We start from the raw sequence: 18,734 nt of genomic DNA on the forward strand, positions 1-18,734 counted from the left end.
GTTGCACTGTTTGACTTACTCATTTGCACCATCACCATGACACTCATTCACAAAGAGCACCTTACCTTACCTTATGCACAGAGGACCTCAGGCTCAGTCCCTGCTTCAGTCATTGCAAGCGCACCTTATTGATTAATCACTCACTATGTGGATACTGTTTTTTAGAATTTATTTAATTTGTATTTTAGTATATTTAGTATATTCTTTATCTTCTACAGTCCTTATTGCTTAGTTGTGTTTTTATATTATATACTTTTAATGACTTTTTCTGCTGTTAGTGAATGTGTGTGTGTACAGTATGTTGTCTGTATGCTACTGTGACCTTAAATTTCCCCTAGGGATCAATAAAGTATCTGTCTATCTATCTATCTATCTATCTATGCAAGACCTGCTCAATAAAACAAGCTCCCTCTGTTTCATTTGTAGGTTACTATATCTATTTTGATTGTTGTTATGAACTGGATATGTGATGATTCTGTGAATACTGGATATGGGGGGTCCCCGTTGTACATTGCCTGCATACCACAAATAGTGCAATCATACAATCAATGAGAGCATGTGGTTATAAATTCTTTGATGCAACAGTTGCTTTTCTGGACCAGTGAGTGACATTTGGGTAATTTTCTGCGGCACACCTGATGATCTCTCACGGCACACTAGTGTGCCCCGGCACAGTGGTTGAAAAACACTGCATTATATTATGACAATAATTTGAATAATGTTCAATGGGCAAAGTCATAAGGCTAACTACGGCTAATTTAGCAACAAAATCAAGCAAAATCAATTTGCTCATTTACTGTAACCCAATGGGCAACCGCACTAACACTGATGAGTAAGTCCAATGCTTGCACATGCCACATGATAGCTGGAGCTCATGCACAAGAACTTTGCTTGTTGATAGACTTTGCACTTTGCACATCCTTTAAATTAGGCCCCCAAGTCACATATTCACCTCCCTGCTCCTCTTCCTCCTCCTCTTCCTCTGCAGTGCACCAAGAAGGTGATCGAGGCGAGCAGCCCGCGCTTCCGTAACCTGACCAACCCGCTGTACACGCCCATCGTGGCCATGAAGTACGCCGACGAGACGGGCGGGCTGTCCGTCAAGGCTTTCTACCACATGCTCTTCAACATGGGCGGCCTCATGCACGTCAGCATGACCGCTATGAAGTACCTGACCTGTGGCTGCCTGCGGAGCCGCACTGTCTCGCCACACTGACAGGGTGGCGCCGTCGAGCAAGCGAGCAGGAGTGGTTAAGGTCGCGCATTTAGCAGGCTGTCATCCCATCCACATTGACTAGAGGGCGCCGTTAAGCCATTTACATTTAGGATTGCACAGCTAGCAGACTGTTTCCAAATCACACGGATAGAGGGCGCTGTTGAGCTACACCTTCTAGCCGCCTACATTTCCATTTTCCATTGATGTCTACAGTATGTGTTCAGCAGGCGCTTTAACCCAGAGACCTGTTCATTCAACAGACCGTCACTCAGCCATACAGATGGGGGGCGCTACTGAGCCACATCTCTACACGCATTCTCTACACGCCTGAACACCACGCAAGATCAGGACAAACAAACAAAGAACATGATCACATTTCATAATCACCTCTAAAAGTGTTTTGTGTCTTTATCATACAATCACAGAATCACACCCAGACAGCCCAACACACACACTTTATTTTTTTCAACAGACTAGATAATAAAAACAGGCAAATGTATTTTTAGATAATATAAAGCATATATTTTGCATATAGATAATTACACATGGTTTGAAAATGGTATATTTTGAATATGTGTCTATGTGTATGTCTGAATATGTATTGATATGAAATTAAAATTATGTTATAATGACAGTTATCTGAAGAAATGCGCATTGTAAGCTAGAAGCTAAGAACAGCGACTTTGCTAACGTTACACCAAGCATCACATCAGCTAACATGAATTTGATAAAATCCATATCCTAGTTTGTAACGTTATACATTAACGTTAAACTCAAAATGTATGTGCTACATAATTCACATATCTGCAGTGAACCATGGTTCTACTTTGTTCATAGACGCACAACTTCATAAACTGTATGATATGTTGCCTTAGACCAGTGTTTTTCAACCACTGTGCCGGGGTGTGCCGTGAGAGATCATCAGGTGTGCCGCAGAAAATTACCCAAATGTCACTCACTGGTCCAGAAAAGCAACTGTTGCATCAAAGAATTTATAACCACATGCTCTCATTGATTGTATGATTGCACTATTTGTGGTATGCAGGCATTGTACAACGAGGGCCCCATATCCAGTATTCACAGAATCATCACATATCCAGTTCATAACAACAATTAAATTAGATATAGATAGATCGATAGATAGATAGATAGATAGATAGATACTTTATTGATCCCCAGGGGAAATTCAAGGTCTCAGTAGCATACAGACAACACACACACATTCACTAACAGCAGAAAAAGTAATTAAAGTATATAATATAAAAACACAGTTAAGCAATAAGGACAGTAGAATATAAAAAATATACTAAATACACTAAAATACAAATTATAATAACTAACACTTAATCTAAATTAATTCTAAAAAACAGTATCCACATAGTGGTAATTAATCAATCAAGAGGCACTTGTAATGACTGAATGTTGCTACGTAATGACGTGTAACGTGAAGTCGCGCATGGATGTGATGTCTCCGTCCTGCAGGCGCGCTCTCAACTCCGCTGCCATGTGTGAATAAACAAACGTCCCCTTGATGTCTCCGGTGTAACTTTATTGCTCCGGAAGTCAATAACGTCACCGGAACGTCCGCTAAAGAACATGACGTTCGGAACCAATCGGGGACGTCGTGAATGTCCGCATAAGGTCTGGGGGACGTCCCGTGTTTGTCGGTAACCATTTTTACAAAGGTGTGCAGGGGCGGAGTGGGGCACTAAAATCCACCGGGAAAATTCTGACGGCACCGGCCCCCCCTCCCAACACCCCCCCCCCAAACATGCACGCACATCAATAGCACAAACAAAATATATAGTGCTAATGCAATACAACAAGCCAATCAACCACAAACCAGACACTTTCAATAAATGTGTAAGGAACTAGATATGCAAAGGTGCAGTATAAAAACAGCTTTGTGGGTGGATGGAAATGTCAAGCATCATGCAAGGACATATCTGGGTATCATAGCACTCCAATAGTTGCCTGTATAAATTTAAAAAAGGCCTAGCCTACAAACAATGTCAACCTAATAACAGAGGTAATTAAATAATTGAAAAAAAAAAAAAACAGGCACTTTGAATAGGTTTGTACGAGAACGATTAAAGTAGGCCTATATAGGCTTACATATAGACAGTTCCAACAAGTTCCACAAACCATTTATCAGCCTGAGTGGCCCACTAATTAGTCATTAGGCTAGGCCTAGGCTACATATCAACATAAGACTAGCTTGTGCTAGTTTCAATAACGTGAATGCTTTAGCTCCGCTAACCTTTCTCTCTGCCTTCCATCCATATGTAAAACAGCAAGCAACCACGCAAATCCGTCGACTGTCAAAACTTCTGTAGTTTTCCTCGAACTTGATCGTTTGTAGGGTCATGCCATTAGACGAGGGGCCGCTCATTTATCCCCCTACATTTCTGTAAATAGACTTGACCTGCAATCGGTTCATTGGATAAACCAGAAACACATTCCCCATTCCCAGGAGGCTTTGCTCCATTCTAGCCTAGGCCTACGTTAATTTAAGTACAAACAAACAAATTAAATTGTCATTTTTTTTATTTGTGATGAAAGTTCTGTAACGCCTGAATAAGACAAAATAAATTAAGATAAAAAATTAAGGCTAGCCTACACAAAAATCAGAATGGGAGAGATGAGTGTGCAGGGTAACCTTGAATGACATATAGACAGTGAGCGAGTGGTATAAGGTTGGACTTCCCAAACGTTCAAGTGTAGATCTCGGAGATTTTCACGGAAAATTCTTAATGCATCTATCAGGTCGATGGCCGCGTACGACTCACAGCCGCGATAAAAGCTCTATGAGCCGGCCCGCATCGCGCAGACTCATCGGCCGGCCCACCGGGAAAACTCCCGATCGTCCCGATTGCCACTCCGCCCTGAAGGTGTGAAGAGTTAAGCAAGGAGTGTTAGCGTTTTGCAAAAAATAGCCAATAGTTACAAAAAATTTACTTAAGCAATCAGAAAAAACTGTAAGTTACTTACAAGCATATTTGTTAACAGTTAATGTGCAGCTTGTAAGTGTTAATAAGCAACCTTTTAAAGGAGAATTCCGGTGATATTGACCTAAAGCAGTGGTCCCCAAACTTTTTCTTCCGAGGGCCGGCTCACTATGCCTGGCTCTAAGAGAGGGCCAGAGACTCGGAGTATATCAGTAACCATAAATAGCTTAGTACAACAGCAGTCTACTTTAGTTGAATATTCCATTACATTTAATCATAGGCTATTGCAATTTAATACCATTGTTAGCTGTATTTATATTGCCATCATGCCATATCAGTGCAAAATGTAGCTCAAATTAAATAATACTAATAAAAAGACTTTTGCATTCCCAAAAGTATTAGCAGGGAGTCCCAAAAGTATATTTTTATTAAAAATGTGTGAACTCTGAACTCTGTGTCTTTGCATACACAGTTACATACACAAGTCGTGAATATCCTACAAATAATTTAAAGTTCTCAAACTATGAGAATTTTATGAAGTGCTGAAGTGGTCTGAAATGACCACCATTCTAACTTTCACTCACCTGATGAGAACTTTGTGAACTCTTTGTATGAACATTTTAACGAGTGAATAAAAAATAGAAATAATTATCCCAGAAAGTCCCAGAAATATGACTTGAATAGAAGTTAGGCCTAGTTAGTTATTAACAATTAACAATTAATTGATAAACTTTTAGAATACTTTGAGCACTGATGCAGTCAGCATAGGTCTCTTACATTGTTTGCAGGTAGTAGGCCTACTGTACATTTCCTTCCGTTTTCGATGGCAAACGCGAAACAGCGCCAAAACAACCACCAGTGGACAGAAATAGTATTACATGTGTACTGTTAAGACTCGCCATAGAGAATGAATGGGGGAAATTGCGGAGGTTATAGTTTGACGATGTCATACTCCCGTGCGGGCCGAATGCTATATACCACAGACATGTTTTGGGGGGCCACCCAAAATGAGGTGGCGGGCCGTAGTTTGGGGACCACTGACCTAAAGTGTGTTGAAACATGATACCGAGTGTGAACGTATGTCTCATAGCCCATCTCGGCTTGTCCCCTGCACTCCAAAATCTGGCACTAGTTAGCCGATGCTACCAACAGGTTTTCAAAGGGGGTGCCTCGGGCATCGGCCTAGCCATGCAAATAAATCACTGTTTTACACCAATTACGAGGCTCAAAGTAGCTCCACACTTCATTGGTAGACTTCCGAGGGCCCTGACATTTAAAACGAGACATTGAGAACTTTGAAAAATCACTGGTAGTTTATCCAGTTTCTTCCAGTAGCAGCAACTGGAATCCATTTCCACAGAATTATTTTTGGAATCTGATCCGTTCATTCGTACTCGTCGCTCGACTTATCGTAACTAAATTCAAGATGGCGGCAAACGATAAACTTCCTGAAGGTACTGTCTGTATAAATTGTCTTGTAAATAAACTACCAGTGCCTCTAGCTTTGGTGAAATTGTTCATGTTGATTCTATATACCGATAATGTTCTATATCATACCAGTTATGCTTTTTACAAATATGTTTAATGCAATTAAACACCACTTTTCCATCAGAAACATATTTGTAGAAAGCATAACTGGTATGATATGGTATGTTAAGGCACTTGTGGAGAAGAAAGATGGTTCGTGTGTTCTTCCTACAGCTCACAGTAGGCTATTTCGTTGCTCTGATTGGTTAGGTCTATCCAATTGAGTGCAGAGGCATTCCCCCCCTGTATCGGCGCCCTATGCGTATACATAAGAACACATATAATGTCTGGTAAATGTGTACATTTAATTTGAACTTTTTGAACAGATATGTATGAAACATGTTTTTTTTTGTGTGTCAATTATGTGTGATGATGGTTATTTTCCATTCTTGGGGAAGGATTTAATGTGCGCACTGGCCTATTCTATGGAATTACAAATGATACAAGTTCTCATTTTATGCATTGTTACTAGTACTCAGTTAGTATTAGTTCAGTCTGTCATCGGTGAAGTTGACTGCTAACACCCTCACAAAAAAGATGGGCATCTTGAAGAAGAAAAAATAAGATCTCCAGGCTTTTTTTCCAACATTACAAATTTTCTGCCTACACTTTTAATTGCTATTATGTAGCATCAAGCATTATAGCTTTAGCTTTGAAGTAACATGGTTGTTCGCTAAATCTGAACTATAGGTCTACTGTATTTCATTATTGACTTTCATAAAATCCTTGATTTAACAGCTATGACATATTAATAGTTCCCAGTTACTATAAAATTTGTGACAGCTGGTTGATTTCTGAGGCAGGCTCAGTTGAGGGGGTGCACAAGAAGAAGCACCTGATATCTGAGGTAAAAAATGAAAAGAAAAGAAAGACGCCCCCCACACACAAACACACACACACAAACACACACACACAAAAATCACAAAGGGGGTCTGATCAGATTTAGAATCGTAGATGCCTCGGATTTGGCCCCTGGGGACCATGGTGGCCATTTATAAATAAATATCCGACAAATATGGGTTTTGTTAGGTGAAAAGAGATTGAAATCAGAAACTAGAATATGTTAAAAACGTTAAAATAATTAAAATATTTTTATCGTTAAAATATTTTACAAATTCCCGGGACCCCTGACCCCCTTAGCGTGGCGTGGTTACAACTTCCGGCATGTAACAGCACCGCTGCTGGAAACATTTCTAGGAGAAACACTGACCAGATTCAAATTCTAAATTGAATCGAGTTTGGCTATGTCAGGATAACCTATCATTTCACATCGCAATGTTTTGAAATGCACATGCAGAATCACTTATTCACGAGGGAATAATTGTACATTGTAGTGGATGCAATAAAGCCACCAGCAACAATCAAAACCATTCCTTGTCATAATTTTAATTAAATGTATGAATAACACAATGTTTTATTAAACATATTAAACAATTCCAAATTAATCACAAATACAGTTAGGAAGAAAATTATCCATACCCCTGGCAAATATTGATTTAATGTTGGTTTTCTCAACAACAAACATATTGGTCAAGTGAAAATCAACATCAATATATTGCAGGTGTATGAATAATGTTGTTCCTAACTATATATTTCATCTAAACATACATAGTGCAGTTTTTGTTATACAATATCAATATTTTCCATCTTGTTTTTGAACAAGAGTATGACTTCTTGGCAGACTTTGTTGTTTCTGCAGGGTTAGGAGGTCATGTGACCTGGCACAGGAACACTGAGAAGTTACAATCCGTAAACCAAAAGTCAAATCCAAACCCAAACCCAGGATAAAGGGGCTCAGTGAACGTGGAGTGGAACGTGTGCAGGTGGGTGAGTGTGTCAGAGGACACGCTGTAGAAGGACAGAGTGCCTGCTGACCAGTCCAGGTACACTCCTACTCTGCTGGAGTCGGAGGGGGCAGGTATGGCAGTCTTCTTATCATTGTGCCAGGCAGAGTAACTGTTATGAGTGCACTTTAGACTCCAGGACTTGTCATTACGTCCAAACACACAGTCAGCAGTCCCACTCTCAAGTTCAAACCAGCTGCTCAGAACACTCTCCCCTTTCCTCTGCATGCTTTTATAGGCCACTGCTATCTCACCCCCACCATCACTCCACTCAGCCTCCCAGTAGCAGCGTCCAGACAGACCCTCTCTACACAGCACCTGTTCACAGGAGTCAAATCTCTCTGGATGGTCAGGATACGGCGTTTCAGGCACCCAATCCGCCTTTCTGTTCCCCTTAGAGAGAGAGACATGTCTGTTAGCTGTGTTTGGGTCCAGTGTGAGCTCACAGGCATCTGCACAAAAGAGGAGAGAAAGTAGAAAACATCCTGATCAGAACATGATTTTCTGAACATGAACACACACACACACACACACACACACACACACACACACACACACTTGAGTACATAGTGTGTTACTCACAGATTCAAAATCACACAAACATTACAAAAATGTGTACGGAGAGATTAAGTGTATTGGTTTAATTTTCTCTCTCTCTCGCTCTCTCTCTCTCTGTGAGTGTGTGCATCCTTAAAGATATAAGTTGTTCTGTTGTTCTCTGTTTTGTTGTGCTCAGGAGGGGCTACTCTGTTCTGGAGGTGCTGATGCTGTTGCTAATGTAAAAGTAGATTCTGTGGGGGCATCCAACACAACCTGACACGGAGTTTCGTTGTATCTTAACTCCTTGAAGTTTATTTCTTAGCTCCAAGTATACAACATTCTTCCAGGGCTGCTCACCTCTAAATTTCTGATCGAGCACATCAGTAACGTGGAAACTCTCCCTCATTTCCCACTCTCCGCTTCCCTCTTCCTGTTTACCAGTTACTTCACAAAATAAAAGTCCTTGTACCTTTTTTAGTACACTAACACATCCTACTGAGCCAGTAGGATTCCAGTCTCAGAGATGCACTGGGTCCAAACTTTGCCTCAGCGTTGCTTGTTTTCTATAGACCCTTTCAACAATAAAAACAAAAACAATGCTTGAACATTCTATTTGGTTCCCAATCTACTTCCTCTGCACATATGGAATGTTAAAAAGGAAGTCTCGTGGGGCCAACTATGATGCTGATAATGGAACTCTCTTGAAAGGGTCTATATTCACTAGGCATCAACAAATGTTTTCAGTATCCACCTGCCCCCTCAATTCCCCCCAGCCAGGACAGTGTCCCAGGCCCCCCATGCCTAACTATTACTAACACCTAAACACCACATGTCATACCATTCCACAAAGTCCTCTGCATTCAGTGCAACGTTCTGGTCATTCCTGAAATGGATCAAATCTACCGGTCCATTCACTCCTGAAATCTATCCCCATTAAATCAGGAATCCCTGCACATTCATACTCTTCAGCCCATTCATTTAGGTCATGAGCGCCACCATGTCAGCAAACAACCTATCTGCACTGACCAGGTCCTCAGATGGCAACCAACCCTACAGCCATTCTCATATGTCAGATATCATTCTGGCTCTCCTAACCTTTGTTGAATTCCCATCTGGTAGCAACCTCATATGCAGTCTCTATTTGGGTGTCAGGGGACATCAATCACTGGCAAACTCCACTATAAGCATCCCAGGGCGACAGCCAGCTACCAAGCCAAACATGTTTATTGCCAGCACTCTAAATCAAGCATTCCTATGGATATTTCCTGGTGCATGGAAACTAGCCCATGTGACACCTTTGCACAAATGGGGTGATATAGATGATTTAAATAATTACTGTCCAATCTCCAAATTACCCTGTTTGTCAAAGATTTCTGAATCTTTGGTTAATAACCAACTCAAGTAATTTCTTTCAAGTCAACAGATATTAAATCCACAACTATCTGGGTTTAGAACAAACCACAGCACTATCACAGCTACCACATTAGTTACTAATAATATAATATCTGCCTTAGACATTAAGAAGCACTGTGCTGCCCTTTTTGTTGATTTGTCAAAAGCATGTGATACAGTTGATCACCGCTTACTCTTACAAAGATTACATATTATTGGTTTGGATGATAAGGCATGTGAAGCTCTCATTAATCTTAAATTAGTACTAAATGAAAATAAACTAAATATATGTTATTTACTAGAACAAGGAACATTGAGGTTAATGGTTTGCAAATAACCACTGTAAATGGTTCCAGCATTGATAGAGTTTCTGAGTACAAATATCTTGGTATATGGCTGGATGACAAACTCACATTTAATTACCATATAGCCATCCTAGTAAAAAAACTGAGACAAAAAAATGGTTTCTTCTACAGAAACAAAGCCAACCTCCCTATAGAATGTAGGAAACAAGTTGTTGAAGCAGTTTTTATGTCAGTTCTATGGTGATGTGATCTATAGAAATGCTATTGCTTGCTCACTTAAAGCCCTGGACTCAGTCTACCACTCTGCCCTGAGGATCATTACGGTGATGGCCATATCACTCATCATTGTGTCCTCTACGGTAAAGTGGGCTGGTCATCTTTGACTGAAAGGAGACATAATCATTGGTACCTCTTTATTTACAAAGGTATAGTAGTCAGACACTTTCAATAAATGTGTAAGGAACTAGATATGCAAAGGTGCAGTATAAAAACAGCTTTGTGGGTGGATGGAAATGTCAAGCATCATGCAAGGACATATCTGGGTATCATAGCACTCCAATAGTTGCCTGTATAAATTTAAAAAAGGCCTAGCCTACAAACAATGTCAACCTAATAACAGAGGTAATTAAATAATTGAAAAAAAAAAAAAACAGGCACTTTGAATAGGTTTGTACGAGAACGATTAAAGTAGGCCTATATAGGCTTACATATAGACAGTTCCAACAAGTTCCACAAACCATTTATCAGCCTGAGTGGCCCACTAATTAGTCATTAGGCTAGGCCTAGGCTACATATCAACATAAGACTAGCTTGTGCTAGTTTCAATAACGTGAATGCTTTAGCTCCGCTAACCTTTCTCTCTGCCTTCCATCCATATGTAAAACAGCAAGCAACCACGCAAATCCGTCGACTGTCAAAACTTCTGTAGTTTTCCTCGAACTTGATCGTTTGTAGGATCATGCCATTAGACGAGGGGCCGCTCATTTATCCCCCTACATTTCTGTAAATAGACTTGACCTGCAATCGGTTCATTGGATAAACCAGAAACACATTCCCCATTCCCAGGAGGCTTTGCTCCATTCTAGCCTAGGCCTACGTTAATTTAAGTACAAACAAACAAATTAAATTGTCATTTTTTTTATTTGTGATGAAAGTTCTGTAACGCCTGAATAAGACAAAATAAATTAAGATAAAAAATTAAGGCTAGCCTACACAAAAATCAGAATGGGAGAGATGAGTGTGCAGGGTAACCTTGAATGACATATAGACAGTGAGCGAGTGGTATAAGGTTGGACTTCCCAAACGTTCAAGTGTAGATCTCGGAGATTTTCACGGAAAATTCTTAATGCATCTATCAGGTCGATGGCCGCGTACGACTCACAGCCGCGATAAAAGCTCTATGAGCCGGCCCGCATCGCGCAGACTCATCGGCCGGCCCACCGGGAAAACTCCCGATCGTCCCGATTGCCACTCCGCCCTGAAGGTGTGAAGAGTTAAGCAAGGAGTGTTAGCGTTTTGCAAAAAATAGCCAATAGTTACAAAAAATTTACTTAAGCAATCAGAAAAAACTGTAAGTTACTTACAAGCATATTTGTTAACAGTTAATGTGCAGCTTGTAAGTGTTAATAAGCAACCTTTTAAAGGAGAATTCCGGTGATATTGACCTAAAGCAGTGGTCCCCAAACTTTTTCTTCCGAGGGCCGGCTCACTATGCCTGGCTCTAAGAGAGGGCCAGAGACTCGGAGTATATCAGTAACCATAAATAGCTTAGTACAACAGCAGTCTACTTTAGTTGAATATTCCATTACATTTAATCATAGGCTATTGCAATTTAATACCATTGTTAGCTGTATTTATATTGCCATCATGCCATATCAGTGCAAAATGTAGCTCAAATTAAATAATACTAATAAAAAGACTTTTGCATTCCCAAAAGTATTAGCAGGGAGTCCCAAAAGTATATTTTTATTAAAAATGTGTGAACTCTGAACTCTGTGTCTTTGCATACACAGTTACATACACAAGTCGTGAATATCCTACAAATAATTTAAAGTTCTCAAACTATGAGAATTTTATGAAGTGCTGAAGTGGTCTGAAATGACCACCATTCTAACTTTCACTCACCTGATGAGAACTTTGTGAACTCTTTGTATGAACATTTTAACGAGTGAATAAAAAATAGAAATAATTATCCCAGAAAGTCCCAGAAATATGACTTGAATAGAAGTTAGGCCTAGTTAGTTATTAACAATTAACAATTAATTGATAAACTTTTAGAATACTTTGAGCACTGATGCAGTCAGCATAGGTCTCTTACATTGTTTGCAGGTAGTAGGCCTACTGTACATTTCCTTCCGTTTTCGATGGCAAACGCGAAACAGCGCCAAAACAACCACCAGTGGACAGAAATAGTATTACATGTGTACTGTTAAGACTCGCCATAGAGAATGAATGGGGGAAATTGCGGAGGTTATAGTTTGACGATGTCATACTCCCGTGCGGGCCGAATGCTATATACCACAGACATGTTTTGGGGGGCCACCCAAAATGAGGTGGCGGGCCGTAGTTTGGGGACCACTGACCTAAAGTGTGTTGAAACATGATACCGAGTGTGAACGTATGTCTCATAGCCCATCTCGGCTTGTCCCCTGCACTCCAAAATCTGGCACTAGTTAGCCGATGCTACCAACAGGTTTTCAAAGGGGGTGCCTCGGGCATCGGCCTAGCCATGCAAATAAATCACTGTTTTACACCAATTACGAGGCTCAAAGTAGCTCCACACTTCATTGGTAGACTTCCGAGGGCCCTGACATTTAAAACGAGACATTGAGAACTTTGAAAAATCACTGGTAGTTTATCCAGTTTCTTCCAGTAGCAGCAACTGGAATCCATTTCCACAGAATTATTTTTGGAATCTGATCCGTTCATTCGTACTCGTCGCTCGACTTATCGTAACTAAATTCAAGATGGCGGCAAACGATAAACTTCCTGAAGGTACTGTCTGTATAAATTGTCTTGTAAATAAACTACCAGTGCCTCTAGCTTTGGTGAAATTGTTCATGTTGATTCTATATACCGATAATGTTCTATATCATACCAGTTATGCTTTTTACAAATATGTTTAATGCAATTAAACACCACTTTTCCATCAGAAACATATTTGTAGAAAGCATAACTGGTATGATATGGTATGTTAAGGCACTTGTGGAGAAGAAAGATGGTTCGTGTGTTCTTCCTACAGCTCACAGTAGGCTATTTCGTTGCTCTGATTGGTTAGGTCTATCCAATTGAGTGCAGAGGCATTCCCCCCCTGTATCGGCGCCCTATGCGTATACATAAGAACACATATAATGTCTGGTAAATGTGTACATTTAATTTGAACTTTTTGAACAGATATGTATGAAACATGTTTTTTTTTGTGTGTCAATTATGTGTGATGATGGTTATTTTCCATTCTTGGGGAAGGATTTAATGTGCGCACTGGCCTATTCTATGGAATTACAAATGATACAAGTTCTCATTTTATGCATTGTTACTAGTACTCAGTTAGTATTAGTTCAGTCTGTCATCGGTGAAGTTGACTGCTAACACCCTCACAAAAAAGATGGGCATCTTGAAGAAGAAAAAATAAGATCTCCAGGCTTTTTTTCCAACATTACAAATTTTCTGCCTACACTTTTAATTGCTATTATGTAGCATCAAGCATTATAGCTTTAGCTTTGAAGTAACATGGTTGTTCGCTAAATCTGAACTATAGGTCTACTGTATTTCATTATTGACTTTCATAAAATCCTTGATTTAACAGCTATGACATATTAATAGTTCCCAGTTACTATAAAATTTGTGACAGCTGGTTGATTTCTGAGGCAGGCTCAGTTGAGGGGGTGCACAAGAAGAAGCACCTGATATCTGAGGTAAAAAATGAAAAGAAAAGAAAGACGCCCCCCACACACAAACACACACACACAAACACACACACACAAAAATCACAAAGGGGGTCTGATCAGATTTAGAATCGTAGATGCCTCGGATTTGGCCCCTGGGGACCATGGTGGCCATTTATAAATAAATATCCGACAAATATGGGTTTTGTTAGGTGAAAAGAGATTGAAATCAGAAACTAGAATATGTTAAAAACGTTAAAATAATTAAAATATTTTTATCGTTAAAATATTTTACAAATTCCCGGGACCCCTGACCCCCTTAGCGTGGCGTGGTTACAACTTCCGGCATGTAACAGCACCGCTGCTGGAAACATTTCTAGGAGAAACACTGACCAGATTCAAATTCTAAATTGAATCGAGTTTGGCTATGTCAGGATAACCTATCATTTCACATCGCAATGTTTTGAAATGCACATGCAGAATCACTTATTCACGAGGGAATAATTGTACATTGTAGTGGATGCAATAAAGCCACCAGCAACAATCAAAACCATTCCTTGTCATAATTTTAATTAAATGTATGAATAACACAATGTTTTATTAAACATATTAAACAATTCCAAATTAATCACAAATACAGTTAGGAAGAAAATTATCCATACCCCTGGCAAATATTGATTTAATGTTGGTTTTCTCAACAACAAACATATTGGTCAAGTGAAAATCAACATCAATATATTGCAGGTGTATGAATAATGTTGTTCCTAACTATATATTTCATCTAAACATACATAGTGCAGTTTTTGTTATACAATATCAATATTTTCCATCTTGTTTTTGAACAAGAGTATGACTTCTTGGCAGACTTTGTTGTTTCTGCAGGGTTAGGAGGTCATGTGACCTGGCACAGGAACACTGAGAAGTTACAATCCGTAAACCAAAAGTCAAATCCAAACCCAAACCCAGGATAAAGGGGCTCAGTGAACGTGGAGTGGAACGTGTGCAGGTGGGTGAGTGTGTCAGAGGACACGCTGTAGAAGGACAGAGTGCCTGCTGACCAGTCCAGGTACACTCCTACTCTGCTGGAGTCGGAGGGGGCAGGTATGGCAGTCTTCTTATCATTGTGCCAGGCAGAGTAACTGTTATGAGTGCACTTTAGACTCCAGGACTTGTCATTACGTCCAAACACACAGTCAGCAGTCCCACTCTCAAGTTCAAACCAGCTGCTCAGAACACTCTCCCCTTTCCTCTGCATGCTTTTATAGGCCACTGCTATCTCACCCCCACCATCACTCCACTCAGCCTCCCAGTAGCAGCGTCCAGACAGACCCTCTCTACACAGCACCTGTTCACAGGAGTCAAATCTCTCTGGATGGTCAGGATACGGCGTTTCAGGCACCCAATCCGCCTTTCTGTTCCCCTTAGAGAGAGAGACATGTCTGTTAGCTGTGTTTGGGTCCAGTGTGAGCTCACAGGCATCTGCACAAAAGAGGAGAGAAAGTAGAAAACATCCTGATCAGAACATGATTTTCTGAACATGAACACACACACACACACACACACACACACACACACACACACACACACACACACACACTTGAGTACATAGTGTGTTACTCACAGATTCAAAATCACACAAACATTACAAAAATGTGTACGGAGAGATTAAGTGTATTGGTTTAATTTTCTCTCTCTCTCGCTCTCTCTCTCTCTGTGAGTGTGTGCATCCTTAAAGATATAAGTTGTTCTGTTGTTCTCTGTTTTGTTGTGCTCAGGAGGGGCTACTCTGTTCTGGAGGTGCTGATGCTGTTGCTAATGTAAAAGTAGATTCTGTGGGGGCATCCAACACAACCTGACACGGAGTTTCGTTGTATCTTAACTCCTTGAAGTTTATTTCTTAGCTCCAAGTATACAACATTCTTCCAGGGCTGCTCACCTCTAAATTTCTGATCGAGCACATCAGTAACGTGGAAACTCTCCCTCATTTCCCACTCTCCGCTTCCCTCTTCCTGTTTACCAGTTACTTCACAAAATAAAAGTCCTTGTACCTTTTTTAGTACACTAACACATCCTACTGAGCCAGTAGGATTCCAGTCTCAGAGATGCACTGGGTCCAAACTTTGCCTCAGCGTTGCTTGTTTTCTATAGACCCTTTCAACAATAAAAACAAAAACAATGCTTGAACATTCTATTTGGTTCCCAATCTACTTCCTCTGCACATATGGAATGTTAAAAAGGAAGTCTCGTGGGGCCAACTATGATGCTGATAATGGAACTCTCTTGAAAGGGTCTATATTCACTAGGCATCAACAAATGTTTTCAGTATCCACCTGCCCCCTCAATTCCCCCCAGCCAGGACAGTGTCCCAGGCCCCCCATGCCTAACTATTACTAACACCTAAACACCACATGTCATACCATTCCACAAAGTCCTCTGCATTCAGTGCAACGTTCTGGTCATTCCTGAAATGGATCAAATCTACCGGTCCATTCACTCCTGAAATCTATCCCCATTAAATCAGGAATCCCTGCACATTCATACTCTTCAGCCCATTCATTTAGGTCATGAGCGCCACCATGTCAGCAAACAACCTATCTGCACTGACCAGGTCCTCAGATGGCAACCAACCCTACAGCCATTCTCATATGTCAGATATCATTCTGGCTCTCCTAACCTTTGTTGAATTCCCATCTGGTAGCAACCTCATATGCAGTCTCTATTTGGGTGTCAGGGGACATCAATCACTGGCAAACTCCACTATAAGCATCCCAGGGCGACAGCCAGCTACCAAGCCAAACATGTTTATTGCCAGCACTCTAAATCAAGCATTCCTATGGATATTTCCTGGTGCATGGAAACTAGCCCATGTGACACCTTTGCACAAATGGGGTGATATAGATGATTTAAATAATTACTGTCCAATCTCCAAATTACCCTGTTTGTCAAAGATTTCTGAATCTTTGGTTAATAACCAACTCAAGTAATTTCTTTCAAGTCAACAGATATTAAATCCACAACTATCTGGGTTTAGAACAAACCACAGCACTATCACAGCTACCACATTAGTTACTAATAATATAATATCTGCCTTAGACATTAAGAAGCACTGTGCTGCCCTTTTTGTTGATTTGTCAAAAGCATGTGATACAGTTGATCACCGCTTACTCTTACAAAGATTACATATTATTGGTTTGGATGATAAGGCATGTGAAGCTCTCATTAATCTTAAATTAGTACTAAATGAAAATAAACTAAATATATGTTATTTACTAGAACAAGGAACATTGAGGTTAATGGTTTGCAAATAACCACTGTAAATGGTTCCAGCATTGATAGAGTTTCTGAGTACAAATATCTTGGTATATGGCTGGATGACAAACTCACATTTAATTACCATATAGCCATCCTAGTAAAAAAACTGAGACAAAAAAATGGTTTCTTCTACAGAAACAAAGCCAACCTCCCTATAGAATGTAGGAAACAAGTTGTTGAAGCAGTTTTTATGTCAGTTCTATGGTGATGTGATCTATAGAAATGCTATTGCTTGCTCACTTAAAGCCCTGGACTCAGTCTACCACTCTGCCCTGAGGATCATTACGGTGATGGCCATATCACTCATCATTGTGTCCTCTACGGTAAAGTGGGCTGGTCATCTTTGACTGAAAGGAGACATAATCATTGGTACCTCTTTATTTACAAAGGTATAGTAGTCAGACACTTTCAATAAATGTGTAAGGAACTAGATATGCAAAGGTGCAGTATAAAAACAGCTTTGTGGGTGGATGGAAATGTCAAGCATCATGCAAGGACATATCTGGGTATCATAGCACTCCAATAGTTGCCTGTATAAATTTAAAAAAGGCCTAGCCTACAAACAATGTCAACCTAATAACAGAGGTAATTAAATAATTGAAAAAAAAAAAAAACAGGCACTTTGAATAGGTTTGTACGAGAACGATTAAAGTAGGCCTATATAGGCTTACATATAGACAGTTCCAACAAGTTCCACAAACCATTTATCAGCCTGAGTGGCCCACTAATTAGTCATTAGGCTAGGCCTAGGCTACATATCAACATAAGACTAGCTTGTGCTAGTTTCAATAACGTGAATGCTTTAGCTCCGCTAACCTTTCTCTCTGCCTTCCATCCATATGTAAAACAGCAAGCAACCACGCAAATCCGTCGACTGTCAAAACTTCTGTAGTTTTCCTCGAACTTGATCGTTTGTAGGGTCATGCCATTAGACGAGGGGCCGCTCATTTATCCCCCTACATTTCTGTAAATAGACTTGACCTGCAATCGGTTCATTGGATAAACCAGAAACACATTCCCCATTCCCAGGAGGCTTTGCTCCATTCTAGCCTAGGCCTACGTTAATTTAAGTACAAACAAACAAATTAAATTGTCATTTTTTTTATTTGTGATGAAAGTTCTGTAACGCCTGAATAAGACAAAATAAATTAAGATAAAAAATTAAGGCTAGCCTACACAAAAATCAGAATGGGAGAGATGAGTGTGCAGGGTAACCTTGAATGACATATAGACAGTGAGCGAGTGGTATAAGGTTGGACTTCCCAAACGTTCAAGTGTAGATCTCGGAGATTTTCACGGAAAATTCTTAATGCATCTATCAGGTCGATGGCCGCGTACGACTCACAGCCGCGATAAAAGCTCTATGAGCCGGCCCGCATCGCGCAGACTCATCGGCCGGCCCACCGGGAAAACTCCCGATCGTCCCGATTGCCACTCCGCCCTGAAGGTGTGAAGAGTTAAGCAAGGAGTGTTAGCGTTTTGCAAAAAATAGCCAATAGTTACAAAAAATTTACTTAAGCAATCAGAAAAAACTGTAAGTTACTTACAAGCATATTTGTTAACAGTTAATGTGCAGCTTGTAAGTGTTAATAAGCAACCTTTTAAAGGAGAATTCCGGTGATATTGACCTAAAGCAGTGGTCCCCAAACTTTTTCTTCCGAGGGCCGGCTCACTATGCCTGGCTCTAAGAGAGGGCCAGAGACTCGGAGTATATCAGTAACCATAAATAGCTTAGTACAACAGCAGTCTACTTTAGTTGAATATTC

The 18,734-nt window shown here is 40.3% G+C and overlaps 4 protein-coding genes across 5 annotated transcripts in view; 1 reads left to right on the forward strand and 3 right to left on the reverse strand.

The window, feature by feature from the left end:
• LOC121718078 (retinol dehydrogenase 8-like) overlaps positions 1-1,862 on the forward strand; it is a 13,014-nt gene extending 11,152 nt beyond the window's left edge. For both annotated transcript variants that reach the window (XM_042102920.1, XM_042102919.1), the window contains one exon: positions 989-1,862. In XM_042102920.1, coding sequence (XP_041958854.1) covers positions 989-1,216 — 228 coding nt within the window. In that variant the 3' untranslated portion in view covers positions 1,217-1,862. The remainder of the gene's footprint in view (positions 1-988) is intronic.
• The window catches only part of LOC121718035 (NACHT, LRR and PYD domains-containing protein 12-like), a 1,225,568-nt gene that overhangs the window by 602,303 nt on the left and 604,531 nt on the right, over positions 1-18,734 (reverse strand). The window lies entirely within an intron of this gene.
• On the reverse strand, positions 7,058-8,481 carry LOC121719837 (stonustoxin subunit beta-like). The gene is made up of 2 exons (XM_042105632.1): positions 8,433-8,481; positions 7,058-7,987 (listed from the first exon to the last, which is right to left on the reverse strand). Exons 1-2 carry the CDS (start codon positions 8,479-8,481, stop codon positions 7,401-7,403), a joined length of 636 nt encoding a protein of 211 aa, XP_041961566.1. The 3' UTR covers positions 7,058-7,400.
• Positions 14,206-15,641, reverse strand: LOC121719839 (stonustoxin subunit beta-like). Its single transcript, XM_042105634.1, has 2 exons — positions 15,593-15,641; positions 14,206-15,135 (listed from the first exon to the last, which is right to left on the reverse strand). The coding sequence occupies exons 1-2, from the start codon at positions 15,639-15,641 to the stop codon at positions 14,549-14,551; spliced, it is 636 nt and encodes a 211-aa protein (XP_041961568.1). The 3' UTR covers positions 14,206-14,548.

Source organism: Alosa sapidissima, chromosome 9, assembly GCF_018492685.1.
Source record: "Alosa sapidissima isolate fAloSap1 chromosome 9, fAloSap1.pri, whole genome shotgun sequence".
NCBI classification, from domain to species: domain Eukaryota; kingdom Metazoa; phylum Chordata; class Actinopteri; order Clupeiformes; family Clupeidae; genus Alosa; species Alosa sapidissima.